At 60.7% G+C, this 15,712-nt stretch overlaps 1 protein-coding gene across 1 annotated transcript in view; it reads right to left on the bottom strand.

The window, feature by feature from the left end:
* The window catches only part of LOC102938183 (motor neuron and pancreas homeobox protein 1-like), a 29,970-nt gene extending 23,888 nt beyond the window's left edge, over nt 1-6,082 (bottom strand). The window contains exon 1 of the mRNA XM_037913093.2: nt 5,647-6,082. Within this exon, the coding sequence (XP_037769021.1) occupies nt 5,647-6,082 (436 nt within the window). The remainder of the gene's footprint in view (nt 1-5,646) is intronic.
* Nucleotides 6,083-15,712: the final 9,630 nt, after the last annotated feature.

Raw genomic sequence — 15,712 nt, 5'->3', positions numbered from 1 at the left:
CTGTTATTGTCACAACTAGAGCAGAGCAGACCAAACTGCGGAAGAAACGACCAATATTTGTTTGAATTTCAATTTTTTCCCTGCAAATATCCACAAAATGGAGAGTCACTGGCACAGAAACTTGTGAATGGTGACATTTGAGTTTGAACATTCCTCAGAAGCACAATTCAAACTGTACATTCAACTGGCCCATCCTCCGTCCACACCGGCCGGTTGGCTCTGCGAGCCACGCAGACCGGGACCAGAACAGCCCCGCAGGACCCAGGTAACCCATGGGAAGAATTCCCTGGTCTGCAGAGCCAGGGTCACTGGCTGGGGCTATTTACGGAATTGCCCCTCATGAATCAATCCCAGCAACCTTCTGGCTGGTCACATACAAGAGGAACGGCTCCGTTCTGACTCACTCACTGTGACTTCCATGCTCAGCTGCGCCCAGGCCTCAAGGGCGACCCACCAGCCATGGGGTGAAATGTCTCCGTCTGTGCTCCGCACATGGTCAGCCCAGTGCCCTTTGCTCCTGCTCCAACTGAAGCCCAGGGCAAAAGTCCCCTTGCAGCCCTCAGCCCCTCCCTGGGCAAAACCTCCACACAAGTCAAGGAGCAATTTGCCTGAGGAGCCAGACCCCTAACAAACTCTCCAGCGTGTGGCAATCCCGCGGCCGGGTACGGTGCTCTAGGAACCAGGGATGGGCACCGTGGACACAGGTCTAATGATCAGCATTGTCAGCCTGGTCTCTGAGGCCCCCGTCGGTCCCCTCCAAGCCACCCAAAATCTGCCAACAAAGTCACCGTGGCAGCTGTCACCGCAAGGGCCTTGTCAGGCTCTGTCGATAGGCCCCAGCTCCCCTGGCCGCCCGCAGCAAGTGGGCAGGCCCCGCGCGCCCCGGCAAGGCCGTGCCCTGACTGTATGAGCAGCTCTCCTGGTGCCAACCGCTCCTCTTCCCAGCCTCCCTCCCCTGCCCCCTGCGCGGCTCCCGCGGGCAGAGGGTCAGCAGGAAGCTTCCGGGCCACCACACCCTGCCCGGCTGGGCTGGGTGAGAAAGGGGCAGCGGTGCCTTCATCCCGGCTCGGGACACCCCCCACTGCCCCCGCACCCGACCTGATTTAAATCCCCCCTCTGGCAAGTGAACTGAAATTGACCAGATGACACTCAGCTGATTTCAGAGATTTAAACCACCAAGTGCCTCCCTGTTCGGGGGTCGGACAGGCGTGGTCAGCTCTGGGGACCAGCCCAGCTTCTCCCATATAGGCCGCCCCCAGCGCTTTGGGCTGAGCCTGCAGCTAGGCCCAGGGCCCTGCCGCCCCTTCGCACAGGGGCCGATTTCACCAGGACCCAGCGTGTTTGCGCCTCAGAAAGTCTCCAGACCTGGCCTGGAACATTCTTGTTGCTCTCTCCCCACAGCCTGGGGCTGAGCCCTCCCGAGGCGGCTGGGGCAGGACAGGGTGGGGAGGAACCAGCTTCACTGGGAGAAAGCTCCCCCCACCCTGAGTCTCCCCGCTTGGGATTCACCGACAGCTTTTAACTGGAGACTGGCTGGGGTAAAAGCTCTGCTCTGGGGATGGGGGCGGGCGGTTCTCTGGCCTGCCCTGTACGGGAGGTTGGATACGATTCCTTCTGGTCTTGGCATTGCTGGCCTGTCCGCAGCTCAGGGGCTGGCATCCCGCGTGTTTAAAGCACAAACCTTCAGTAACCCCCCCCCGCCCCCCCGCCCTCCTTTCATTGTCTAGAAGCTCCCCCAGCCGCCCCTTTCGGCCCACACTGCTCGCAGCGCTTCCGCAGGAGCGTCCCAGCTTGCCCGGGGTCCAGAGGTTGTGAAAGGAACCGGTCTGACCCGCTCCCTGCTCGCTCCGCCGCCCGGTTAATGATTAAGGCGCGGAGGCAGGAGGGTTCCCGGGCGGTTCTCACCCTGCCCCAGGCGATGGAAAGTGTCTCCCCCGCTCCAGCGCTACCCGCCGCCGGCCGCGCCAGAGCGAGCGCAAGGGAAACTGAAAGCAGGCTCCGGGCTGGAGAAAGCCCCCGCCCCGCTCCGGGTTCAGACACGCTGGGTCTGCAGCCTTTTCACACCTGTTCCCAGGGGCCCAGCTCCGGGAGAGAAACACTGGGCCACGCTGCGCTGAGACCCGGGCTCGGGCCCTGGGATCGCCGCTAATCCCGAGGGGAGCAAAGGAAACGGAACCCCGCACGGTGGCTCTCAGTGTGAACGGCCCCAGATGCGCTGCCCCGGGGGACTGGGACCGCCGCGGGGTGCTAGAGCGGGGGATGGGGGCGTTTTCCCGCAGGTTCAGGCTGGCTCCCTGCGGGGAGCCCAGGTCTGAACCATGCTGCGGACAAGCAGTCCCGTCCCTCCTCCGAGGGCGGGTCGGTGCTGGCCCTGCAGACCCACGGGGTGGGGGGCAGATCGCGATCCCTGGGGGCTGCTCCCTCCGCCCCTCACTCCTGAGCCCGGGCGCTTTAGATCGCCACGAACCGACCTACCCACATACCCGTGAAATCCGGGATTTGGCTGCGGGTGAAACCTGCGTCAGGGAGTGGCAGAGGGACCCGCGCACCGAATAACCCCGAGGTGGCCGGGCCCGTTCACACTGGGACCAGGAGCAAAGCCCCGGAGCAGGGGGAGAAATTGGCAAGGCGTGTGACGGCCGGCAGTGCAGCGCTGGGCAGAAGCTGGGGGGGGGGGGGGAGATGGACCGAGATCATTAACAGTTCGCTTCGAGTTTGGGGGGCTGTGGTCGGTTGACCGGGCCAGGGACCGGCTGAGGAGCGAGGCTGGAAAGTGGGTTCACAGTAGATGAGGTTTTGGGGGAGCGGAAACCCCCTAATTTCCCGCCGCTTTCTCCTGAGAAGCTTTGCTCTAATAAGAAAGGAAAGCCCGGACTTTCGGTCCCGGAGCCTGGCGGGGGCAGATGCTGAAGCCAAGGCAGGGTCCCAGGGAGGCTGCCAGGCCCCTGGTCCAGTGGCGCGGTGCGGCGCAGGTCGCTATAATTGCGCAGTAACGCAGGGATCGAAATGTCCCGTGCAGGGAGCCTCGCGGGTCTCTTCCCTCTCCTGCCTTGTGTTCGAGCAGCAGGACCCCCGGGAGCCCAGAGCCTGCGGGTCTTCGCCACCCACCCCGACGGTCGTTTCAGTCTTTACGCGGGGTCAATACATTGGTTGGGCGCGATTTAGCTTCCCCGAGGGGCACAGAACTGCCGGGCTGGGGGCCTCGGCACGGGGCATTTCGCCTGGCGCTGCCTGGCCCGGGACCGGGACCCAGGGAGCGAGGGAAAATGAGGAATCGCAGAACCCGCTCCCGCCCCAAGCGCCCCGCCCTGCGGGACTCGGGGGACCCCGCCCGGGAGCGGGTTGTGTCCTGGGGCCGCAGGGTTTCCGGGGGCTCTGCAGGCAAAGTCCCGGCCAGGTTTGTTGCGGGTTTCGCAGTCAAACGCACGCGCCGCTCTGTGCAGATTTTGACCCTCCGGGGCTCCATTTCCCCGCCTGGGGCTCGGTGACCGGGAACCCAGGCCCGGCCCAGCCCCAGCCCGCAGGCCGGGGCCCCGCGGCTGCCGGGGCAATTCGCTGGTTGCAAGAAAAGGCCGCTCCCGGCAGGAGAAACCTGGTGGCTGAGGCGCAAACCCGCGGGCGCGATTTCCCCGCCGGACCCGTTCCCTGCCCGATCCCGGGGGCGCGGGTGGCCGCCCGCCCGCCCGGGCCTCTGGCCGCCCCAGCTTCTGCTGCTCGCCCCTTTCGCGGGGATTTCCATTTCCATTTTTTGTAATTTCCGTTTAATTCTATTGGACCCAAACGCTTTGAAAATGTGCCGGCCGCAGCCCGCAAGGCAGAGCCCCCCGAGCCCCTTCGGTCCGTCTATACGTTTTTCCTCGGTCATTCTGCCGGACTGTGAGACCATTGCCGCTAGACAGAGAGGGGGGTGCATGGTGATAGATAGATAGATAGATAGATAGATAGATAGATAGATAGATAGATAGATAGGTGGGGTGGATGGGAATAGAGAGAAAGAGAGTGTGGGGGTATAGACAGATAGAGGGGTGCATGGGGATGGATAGATATAGATAGGGTGTGTGGGGATAGATAGATAGATAGATAGATAGATAGATAGATAGATAGATAGATAGATGGGGTGGATGGGAATAGAGAGAGAGAGAAAGAGAGTGTGGGGGTATAGACAGATAGAGGGGTGCATGGGGATGGATAGATAGATATAGATAGGGTGTGTGGGGATAGATAGATAGATAGATAGATGGGGTGGATGGGAATAGAGAGAGAGAGAGAGAAAGAGAGTGTGGGGGTATAGACAGATAGAGGGGTGCATGGGGATGGATAGATAGATATAGATAGGGTGTGTGGAGATAGATAGATAGATAGATAGATAGATAGATAGATAGATAGATAGATAGATAGATAGAGGGGGTGGATGGGAATAGAGAGAGAGAGAGAGAAAGAGAGTGTGGGGGTATAGACAGATAGAGGGGTGCATGGGGATGGATGGATAGATATAGATAGGGTGTGTGGGGATAGATAGATAGATAGATAGATAGATAGATAGATAGATAGATGGGGTGGATGGGAATAGAGAGAGAGAGAGAGAAAGAGGGTGTGGGGGTATAGACAGATAGAGGGGTGCATGGGGATGGATAGATAGATATAGATAGGGTGTGTGGGGATAGATAGATTAGATTAGATTAAAAGAGTCAGATATTTACACTCTGATCTCTCTACCCCCACACCCCCTGTCTGTCTCTCGGCAAGGATCCCCTACTCCGGCAGAAGGAGGGAGGAATGGAAGTCGCAGGACCGGCTCACAACGCCGCCCTCTGCGGTGTTTGGCCCTGTGGACCCCGGGAGAGCAGAGAGGCCAGGGCGGGGGCGGTGATAGTTTTGGGCCCAGCTCCTGTGCGTGCGGCCCAGGCTGTGGAGCTGCAGGGGACCCGCAGAAGGCGCCCCGAGGCTGACACCAGGGAAGTGGGCCCGATGACGGAGAAGGCCGCACCCAGCAGCTGTGTGCTACGAGCCCGGCTCTTCCCAGCTCCAGCCGCGGCCCGCTGCGCTCCGGGATCGTGCCCTGCTCCGCTGCGGGCTCTGTTGTGATCCGAAAGCTCGTTTATACGGATGTTGCAAAATCCCGACCCCCCCCAGCAGCCCCCTTCGAGTGCCCTGAGGCCGAGGGGTCTGGGCCCGTGTCCAGTGCCCTGCCTGTGACTCGGGACTGGCCAGGCTCTGGGTGCGCGGGGAGGGGCCGTGTCTCCAGCCGACCCTGCGGCACCCGGGACCCCTCGGGGAGGGAGGCGAGCCGGGGGATATCAGCGGGCGATGGGGGGACCCATCGGAGAGAGACATTTCCCCCGCGCCCTGGGCAGCGCGTTTGGCAGCTGGCGGTGGCCAGGTTTTACGCCGGTTTCCCCACGTGGGATTCCCCATTTCCACCTCTTCCTTCGGCCTAAAATCCCTCCCTGAACCCGCCTGGCTCCCAGCCTCTGCCCCGCAGCGAATGCGAGGAGCCCGGAGCAGGCGCACGAGAGGGGGGCTCTTTCCCAAGGGGATGCGGCCGCCCTGGGGAAGAGTCCCCGGGAGTTCCCTCCCTGTAGGGAAGTTACTGGTCGCTGCGCCCTGGGCCCCCGGTCTCCAGCCCCCTTGAGAGCTGTTACTCACCGTGGAAGTCTGAGAGCCGGGGGACCATCATTCCAGCGCGGATCCAGTGCTCCAGCGGGAACGATCCAGCCACTGCCGCGGCCTTCAGGTGCTCCGGGCCGGGCTGAGGCAGGTGGGCGAAGCCGGGATAAGGGAAAGCAGGGTGCTGGCCCCCCAGGGCCCCGATCGAGTACAGGGGGGACGGGTACATGGCCGGCAGGGCGCTCAGTCCGGGAGGGGGCAGATGCAACAAGCCGGGCTTGGGGATGAATCCCGGGGCAGGCAGGGGGGCCGTGCCCTGGGGCGCACGGGGAGACGGCGTCTCGGTGCGGGCACAGGAGCCGGGGCTCCCCGCCGAGCTCTCGGGGCTCAGCCCCTGCGGGGAGGCGCTCGGAACGGGCCGGGGGGGCTCCTCAGCCAAGAGGGCGTCGATCCGAAAGTTCTTGGACTTCTCCATGGGGGCTGCACGGCCCGGCCCCCTGCGGACCCGGCGCCCTCGGGAGAGACGCGGGGGGCCCCTAGGCCACCCCAAGCCCCGCAGACTCGCTGCTCCCCGGAGGCAGGAGCTCCCCGCGGCGGCGTCACTCCTCACGGGACCGTCCGCAGCCTCCTCCCAGGGCAATCCCTGCTTCTTCTCCAGGGGGCCGCCCGGGTGCCTTCACCAGGGCTCCCGGCCCCAGGGCGCCTTCACCCCCAGCCTGAGCGCACCTGCAGCGGTTCCGGCCGGGATGGGGGTCCCGGCGCTAGAAAGTTTCGCCGCTCGAGCGACTGGTGGCTTCTTTGCAGGCACCTCCCTCTCTTCTCCTCCTCCTCCTGCTCTGGCTCCTTCCCCCCCCCCGCTCCCCCTCCCCGCCTCTGGACAGCCCCCCCCCCGCTCCCCTCCCGGCCTCTGGACAGCCTCCCCCCCGCCCCTGGACAGCCTCCCCCCCTCCCCGCCTCTGGACACCCCCCCCCGCTCCCCCCCGGCCTCTGGACAGCCTCCCCCCCCCCGCCCCTGGACAGCCTTCCCCCCCTCCCCGCCTCTGGACAGCCCCCCCCGCTCCCCCCCGCCCCTGGACAGCCTCCCCCCCCTCCCCGCCTCTGGACAGCCCCCCCCTCCCCCCCGGCCTCTGGACAGCCTCCCCCCCCCGCCCCTGGACAGCCTTCCCCCCTCCCCGCCTCGACACAGGGTGCCTTGGGTTCATCTCCCCTCCACCTGCCCCTTTGCTCCCGGGTCTTCATTGGCTCCCACCGCCCCCCGCAGCCCCGCTGCTGCCCCCGGGCTTTGGACTCCTCCCTGATGCACGAGCGACTCCCTCTTTGCGGGACAGATCAGAGCAAACTCCAGTTTGGAGGAGGAGGGATCCGGAGGGCAAGGCTGGGAGCCCGGGGGGGGGGACTCGGGGCCTGAGCACAGGCCCGTTATACCAATGCCCGTCTCCCCAGGACTGCAGGGCCCCGGGGCTGGCGTGCGCGGTGCCTTTGGCGGGTGGTTGTCGGACCCGAGGTGGCGGCCGCCCGGGAAGAGACCGCAGCCAGCCCGACACGGGGAACGTCAAACACAAAACGAATTCCGCCAATTTTCAGTCCGAATCTCCATGAAATTTCAACACGAATTTAAACATCCAGGCGGCCAACGGGAACCGGCGAGATCCGAGGAACAGACTCGCCAGTAACTCGAGGGCGCTTAAGTAATTGTTACTATGGGGGGGGGCGCCTTAGCTCTGAATTGCGTGGCAAAGAGAGACCCAAAATATGTTGCTAACTGTAAACCCCCCCCCCCCCCATTGTAAAACACCCCCCTCCCGGCAGCCCAGCTCTGCGGGCGGAGCGATCTAGTCTGCTCCCCAGCGCTCGTCCTGTTCTTATGTGTGTCCCCCCTCGCCCCGCCTGGGCTTGTCTGTTTGATGCGTTATTTCATTTGGCCCCGTTACTACCCGGGCCAGGCAGCCTCCCACCTCCTGCCCGGGGGGCGGGTCTGGCCCTGCTCCTGGGCCAAGGGGGGCGGTTCGCAATAAGGTGCGTTTCCAACCCTCCGTGGAGCCAGTGGAAGTCTGGAGTCGCTGGCTTTGGGCCAGGCCCGAACCCTTCGGGTTTCAGAGGGAGACTGAAGCCCCCCCTCCCCCCCCCGCCTGGCTCCCCCCCCCCCACACACACACACACAACCTGCCTCGCAATCAGGCGCTGCCACCTGCGCTCGCTAGCGGGGTCTTGGGGCGCATGGTCGGTCCCCCCCCAGCAGCACTGGGGAGGGGTCTGCGCGTGTCACGGGGGGGGTGTTTATCCACCTCTTGTGGCATGAGCCACAACCCAGCTCCTGGGCACGGGCCACACGCCGATTCCAGGCCCAGGAGCTGGAGCCAGGTCGGTTCGGGTGCCGGTTTCTCGGCCGGGTGCTGGGAGCTGCGCGCGGGGAGGGGGGTCTAAGTGAAAGCGTGGGAACAACGCGCCCTCTCCCCATAATCCCGCAGCGGCCTCGCGCTAATCCTGCGGCCGCGCTTTACACGCCCGCCTCGTGGTGAGTAGCGCAGGGACTGTCCTAACCCGGAGCGGAGCCCGTGTGAACGGAAAGCCTGCGCGCGGCCGCCCTGGAAGAGCCGTGCTGGCCGTAGGAGCGGCTGCCTCTGCTTTGGGGAGAGAGGAGGTGTCCGTCTCTCGGGCCCTCGTCCCAGGCTGGCTCCTCCGAGGGGCGAGGTCCGGCCCTGGACCCCCTCCTGCGCCAGCACCGAGTGCAGCCGGGCCCTTTGCCTTCGCCTGGTGTCAGCTCCCAGCTAACGGGGGGGCCTGAGGCAGAACCCGCCCAGGGTGCGTGAGGGGCTGGTGCCGGCTGCACGGGCCTCCCCTTCCCCTCTTCCCCCCTCTCCTTCCCGGCTTTCCCTCCCCCAGCCTTTCCTCCACCCCCCGGCTTGCCCCGCACCGCTCCGGACTCCTCTGGCCCATTCCTGCCTGGACGCCTGGCCCCGCCCGCGCCGCGGAGCTGCGGGGGGTGAAGGGGCGCCGTGAGCCCTTTCCCGGGGCTCCCGCTCACTCCCTGCCCTTGGGTGCTTCTTTTCCCACACAAACGTGCCTTTATCTGCCCCCAGAGATTATTCACGCTGTTGACTTTCCAGGGGGGAGGTGTTTAACCTTTGATCTGAACGCTTATTTTCCTTGCAAACGTCTATACAGGCTCTAAATTACCCCCTTGCAGATAAGGGCGAAATTAATAACGAGCCAGATGTTTGTCTAACTCCTGCCCCGCTCCTTCTCCCAGTGGTTACTCCGGAGCCATTCAGGCGGACACCGGCCCAGGCTGCCCTGGACCGTTTGCCTGCCGAAAGCCGGTAATAAATGACAGCCCTGCTCCCAGGCTGAGGCAAACCTCAGATGTCCAAGGCCTCCGGGGGAAACCACCTGCCTGTGGGTAACTGGGCAGGAGGCAGGGGGATCCCTGGGGGCGCTGAGGGGAAGGGCAGCAGAAAAGGCCTGTCTCTGCTAGGCTACTTCACACTCAGAGCTGCACTAAGAGAAGGGCCAGACCCCCTCAGACCAAAGGTCCCTCCAGCCCCATGTCCTGTCTGCCCACAGCGGCCAAGGCCAGGTGCCCCAGAGGGAGTGAACAGAACAGGCCAATAATCGAATGATCCGTCCCCTGCCCTCCGCTCCCAGAGGCCTTTAGTTAAATCAGGGCAAACCCTTGTGTGAATGTTCTTAACTCGGATTAGAACTGGTTTATGTCCTAAGGCCATGTCTACACGACAGGGCTAGCAGGCAGAGCTGGACAGGTCTCCCATGTAGCTGCTCTGTGCTGAGGGGACAGACAGACATCATGAAGCCACCCCCAAAACTGATTAAAACCACTCCCAAGGAGCTGCATCGGGCTGGCCACACCGGCCTTCTACCGGTGAAACTTATGTCAGTCGGGGCTGTTTTTCCCACACCCCTGAGTGAAAAAAATTACACCAACAAAAGTGCTCGTGTAGACATAGCCTGAGTTAAACCAGGGCACTTTCCTAGACAAGGCCGCAGGCGTCAAATGCTCCTGATTGTAATAGACAAGGAGGGGGAAGGGATCTTTCATTGGACTAACTTCTCTTGGGGAGAGAGACAAGCTTTGGCTGACATGAAGTTCTGCTTCTGGTCCTCTCTGTAGCTCAAAAGCCTCTCTTTCTCCCCAGCAGAAGTGGGTCCAATAAAAGATATCCCCTCCCCCACCTTGTCTCTCCAGTATACCAGGACGGACTCGGATGCACCAACGCTGCATCCCCCATTGTAATAGGCAGCACAGCGGGATTTGTTAATAACCTAGGGAAGGAGAGAAACAGGAATTCATGGGTTGGCAGCATCCTTTAAAATAACTGTTAATACAGTCGATCCCCTGGCCCACTTCTGGGCACACTGGGTCAGACCAAAGGTCCATCCAGCCCAGGATCCTGTCTGCCAACTGTGGCCAATGCCAGGTGCTGCAGAGGGAGTGAACAGAACAGGGAATCATCCAGTGATCCATCCCCTCACCCATTCCCAGCTTCTGGCAAACAGAGGCTAGGGACACCATCCCTGCCCATCCTGGCTAATAGCTGTTGGTGGACCTATCCTCCATGAACTTATCTCGTTCTTTTTTGAACCCTGTTCTAGTCTTGGCCTTCACAACATCCTCTGGCAAGGAGTTCCACAGGTTGACTGTGTGATGTGTGGAAAAAAAACGTACTTTTGTTTGTTTTAAACGTGCTGCCTGTTCATTTCATTTGGTGACCCCAGCACTTCCTTATTTACTTTCACCATACCCATCATGATTTTATAGGCCTCTATCAGATCCCCCTTAGTCGTCTCTTTTCCAAGCTGATAAGTCCCAGTCTTATTAATCTCTCCTCATACAGAAGCTGTTCCATACCCCTCATCATTTTTGTTGCCCTTTTCTGAATCGTTCCCGAGTCCAGTCCATCTTTTCTGAGATGGGGCGACCACCTCTGCACGCAGTATTCAAGGTGTGGGCATACCAGGGATTTATAGAGAGGCAACAGGATATTTTCTGTCCTATTCTCTCTCCCTTTCTTAATGAGTCCCAACATTCTGTTTGCTGTTTTGGCTGCCGCTGCGCATTGAGTGGATGTTTCCAGAGAACTCCCCACAGTGACTCCAAGATCTCTTTCCTGAGTGGTAACAGCTAATTTAGGATGATGTTTTCCAATGTGCATCACTTTGCATTTATTAACATTGAATTTCATCTGCCGTTTTGTTGCCCAGTCACCCAGTTTTGTGAGAGCCCTTTGTAGCTCTTCGCAGTCAGCTTTAGACTTAATTATCCTGAGTAGTTTTGTATCATCTGCAAATTTTGCCACTTCACTGTATAACCGTGACAGGGCTGGCTCTGGGCAAGCTTTTCCCACACATCTCTGCCAATACCAAGGCTGGGCTATCAGGGGGCTGCGGGTCGGGAGTGAGGGGCATTGGTAGAGCTCTGGTGTGTGGAGGAGCCCAGGGTGGGAATAGCATCAAAACTGATTAAAAGTCTAGTAAACATGACCTATGTGGGAAGATTGGAAAAATGGAGTTTGTTTATGCTGGAGAAGAGAAGACTGACGGGGGGGACATGAGAACAGTTTCAAGTACATAAAAGGTTGTTACAAGGAGGAGGGAGAAAAATTGTTCTTCTTAACCTCTGAGGACAGGTGTGACATCACCTGATTAAAGTGTGATTATATAGATCATTGTTGCAACCACCATTATATATTTGCAATGAATCTTGTACAAAATGTGGCATGTAAGATGTCTATGACAAGGTTACGGTTGGCTCGTTAGGATTATGCTGTCTGTCTGCATGTGTCATTTTTGTATTTGAAGTTGTGAGTATTGGCTTTATACCTGGATTTCAAATGCTCCTGGGGCAATGCCCACAAGGTAGCTAGCCAGCATGTCTTGGAGGGACTGTTCAAACTGAGTCAGGGACGGCAGGTTTGTATAATTTTTGTTGGTGCCCAGAACAGGTCCAAGTCCCACACACACACACACCTGCCTAAGGCTGTGGGAGGGAGTTTGGGTGTGTGGGGAGTGCGGGCTGTGGGAGGGAGTTTGGGTGCTGGGCACGGCCTGCCCCAGAGCCAGGTCACCCCGCCCAGGCAGCTCTGCCCGGCGGCACCGTGGCTGCCCACACCATGGCATCAGCCAGCGCAGCAGCTGCTCCACACTGCCTGGCTCCGGCTTCCCGCCTCCGACCTGGCCAGGGGGCAGGCCCTCAGAGTGGGGAGAGGTTTCAGAGCGGTCGCCGTGTTGGTCTGTCTCAGCAGAAACAACGAGGAGTCCTTGTGGCACCTTAGAGACTAACAAATGTATTTGGGCATAAGCTGTCCTGGGCTAAAACCCACTTCCTCAGATGCATGGAGTGGAACGTGCAGAGGCAGGTATAAAGACGCAGCACATGAAAAGATGGGAGTTGCCTTACCACGTGGGCAGTCAGCGCTAACGAGGCCGATTCAATCAGGGTGGATGTGGCCCATTTCCAACAGCTGACAAGAAGGACTGGGTATCAAGAGCCTGCACTTACCTGAGGAGCAACAGGGGGCAGGGCTATGGAGAGGGGTGGGGCCTTGTGGCAAGGGGGGGCAGAGGCCCCCCAATTTTCGGTCTCGTGCACCTCACACACACCCGCCCCCGGAAGAGGCTGGTGCCACCCCGGGTCTGGCACTAGCGGGCAGCCATGCTGCATGTGGGAATCACCGACTCCAGCAGCCCCCCCAGCCCAGCCACGGGTCAGGCTGAGCCTGTTTCTCCAGGGGGAGCAACTCAGGAGCCCTTCAGCGGCGGGGCCAGCCGTGCCGTCCGGAGAAGCCCCGACAGGAGCCGCCTGCAGCACGTGGCGATGCCAGCAGCCGGGGCGATCGCAGCTGGCCAGGAAAACTTCATCCGAACAGCTTTCCGCTGGGAAATGCCATTTTCATTAAACCCGGGTTTTCCCCAAGAAATTGTTCCAGATTTTGACAACCTTTCACTCAGGACAAAGAATGGGGAAGCAGCATTCTGCCCTGTCCGCAATGAAAACGTCCCTGCAGCATTTACTTTGTGTGAGAAAAAAATTGTTTAAAATAACAAAGGGGCCAAAACTGAAACAAAATACCCGTCAGTGCATTGCAAGGAAACGTCTCGCCTGACCCAGCACAGGTCTTTCCCCCAGATTTCAGTTCCCGCAGAACGTTAATTTTTGGCTTTTTTGTCCTGATTTGGGACGACATTTGTTTTCCACATTTTTCACAGGACGGGAACTCTGTTTTCTGGTCAGCTCCAGGGAGATGCCCGCAGCAGGAGCTGCTGTGAGGGGAGACCCACTGGCTGGTGTCGGGGGGCAGTTCCATTGACTTCAGAGCTGGCCCGGTTCTCTCTCTTGCCTTGTTCCGTCAGGTCTCTCCCATAACTGCTCTGTGTGGGCCCCGTTTCCTGTGGTTACACTGGCTGGAGGGGTGGGGATTCTCCCGTGTAGGGCAGAGGCCAGAGACTGGGGCCTCAGCCCATCAAACCTCCTGGTTCGTTCCTCCTGCTGCGCACTGGGGTAAATGACTAGCACCCGGGGCCGGGATCTGCTGGATTCACCCCAGAGGTTCCCTCTTCGAGCCCGGCCCTGGCGCCCACTCGGGAGAGGACATGGCTGGAGCCCTGCAAGTGAGAGGAGATTTGAAAAGAGTAAGTTAGAAAGCAAGCCGAGGGCAGCAAATTCTCCTGCAGGGCGTCCGAGCTCCAGGGTGACTCTGCTAACAAGCATGCTGCCCCAGCCCATTCCCCGGGCCCCCCAGCCCGAGGCAGCCCCTCCCCAGGGCAGAGCCCTCTGCGAATCCTCATCCCCACCTGAGCAATCCCAGAACAGCCCTTCTGGGCCTCCCTCTCCAAACCCTTCTGGGCACAGCTGGCTCCGCAGACAGCGTGCAGGGAAAGGAGGGTGAAGAGAACAAGGGGGCAGGAAGAGAGACAGGCCCCAGGCCTGCATAGATGAGAATCCCATTGACAAGGCAGCCGGCAGCAGGGGAGGCTCCCAGGCCTTGATAGATGCCAGGATGGCTGATGAGTTCAGAGGCTTAGGGGTCATTAATCAGATCAGAGTTGGACTAAGGTGTCTGGGGTCTGATTAGCTTCATTTCCCAGCTCAGGAAGGAGGGAGCTGGCTTCCCCATCCATCAAGCGGGGAGTGACAGCACCTGGCTGCTAACTAACACTGGGGATTGCAATAAGTGAAAGCAATCATGGGCTGGCCCCTTCCCCATGCCAACCCCTGCCCCAGCTCCATCCCCCAGGGCAAAGCCAAGCCAGACCCATGTGAGAGCAGCCGTGTGCAGCCCGGAGCTCCACGTCCCTTTGCCTGGATTGTGGGTGGCAGCAACAGGTGTCACGACGCAGGGTAGGTCTGGGACGGGGGATGTAAGCTAAAAAGCCCCATTGTGCATCATGGTCTATGCAGCTCCATGGGCATGCAGGGCTCGTCAGAGGGGATGCTCACTGAGATGGGAGCACAGGGCTAGAGGAGGGCAGAGCCGGCTGGGGACAACAAGGGGCAGGGAGCCAGAATGGGGAGAGCAGGATGTAGACAGGATGAGTGCTGAGTTCCCGGCCACATTGTCACCCCTGTGCCGAGTGGCAGCAGCTGTCAGGGCCTTGCAGATCTGATTCCCATTGGAGAAGTTATCAGTGACATGGAGTCTGGGTGTTTTCTTAGTGCTGCTCTGTTACACCCCAGTCCTAGGACAGAGGTGGTCACAAGGAGCATGCAGGTAAGCCCCCTCTTTCAGGGATTTCAGCCTGAAACCCCCCCCCCCCGGTTCCCAGGGAGCAACTGCCCCTAGAACTGACTCTAGTTAGAAAGCAAACTCCCTTGCTGCTAGCATGAGCTCCCTCCCCAGGAACGTGCACGACCACAAACTAACCACGCGGCAGCATTCTGCTGAGACCTGAGTGCCGCCTGAGCCCAGAGACGCTGGGTAACCGTGCCCCACTCCCTTCATCGTACCTTCCTTAAGGGTCTTTGTCCTCCCGACCATGGCCACTGCTCCCAGAGCAGCTTCCTGGGTCAGGGAACCACAGTTCCAACCCTGTGATCGCTGCCATGGTGAGGTGTCTTTCTCTGGGAGGTTGGTTCATTGGCACATCTCAGGGGTGGGGACCAGGGCCCAAGGACTAGACAAGCAGGGGGGTGTGGATCGGGATTGAGGGGCATTGGCAGAGGTACGTTCTGGGAGTTTGCCAGGGCCTGGCTCCCGGAGGTCAGTGCCTGGCCCAGGTTGGACCTGCCATCGTGAATTCCAGTGGCCCTAGGCTGCTCTCTGGCACCCCATCTGTATGGGGAGTGTGGGGCATGCAGGGCGGCCGCCCTCCCGGGCACGTCTGCAGAGCTGCCCTGCGCCTCCTCCCTTCTGCTCAGTGAGTCACCGGCTCCAGCCTTTGCAAAGCCACCCCTGGAATAAGTGCGGGGGCCAGGGGATGAAATCAGGCCCTGTGGCATCGCCCCCTGCTGGAGGGGTGGAGTCAGCAGCTTCCCAGCCATGGGCATGTGCAAGGTGCGGTACGCACATTTCTGCCCCCCACGAGGCTGGTGGGGGGAGACCCCAGGAGTCCTGGCTCCCCGCTCAGTGCTCAGCCCACTCGATCACGCTGCCGCTCACTGGGTCAGCCTTTCCAGAGGCCTTCGGCACCTCCCAGGCCTCCTGGGAGCCAGCCCTGTGCTTTGGGAGTCTGCCTTGGGCTGCTGCCCCTCCTCTGTGCACCACCTCCCCCTGGGTCCCTGCTATCTCTGGAGTCTGGGAAGCCCCAGACGGCTGGTGGGGAAAGTAAATAAACCGCCAGCCCTGCAATGATTTGTGGCAAAATGAAGAGCTGAAAAGTAACCTGTGGTCGGCTGGGAGCCCAGTAACTGGCCACAGAGTACGTGAGAAATCAGCTCTTAACCGGCCCTGTGCCTCTATGAGCCAGGCTCTGCCCGGCCCCTGCCAGGACAGGGCCAAGTCCACCTCCCAGGACTCCCCACCTCTCGGCTGGACTCCCCTCTGCCTGGTGAGTGGGCAGATCCGTGCCCCTGGGTCCCTGCTGTTCTCAACCCAGTCCCCCTCCCCTGTGGGCACCATGCAGCCCCGCCCACCCCCCGTCTGCAGCCCCC

Source organism: Chelonia mydas, chromosome 11, assembly GCF_015237465.2.
Source record: "Chelonia mydas isolate rCheMyd1 chromosome 11, rCheMyd1.pri.v2, whole genome shotgun sequence".
Lineage (NCBI taxonomy): Eukaryota > Metazoa > Chordata > Testudines > Cheloniidae > Chelonia > Chelonia mydas.
The sequence above is the reverse complement of the archived record's forward strand: the minus strand, read 5'-3'. Positions and strand labels throughout refer to the sequence as shown.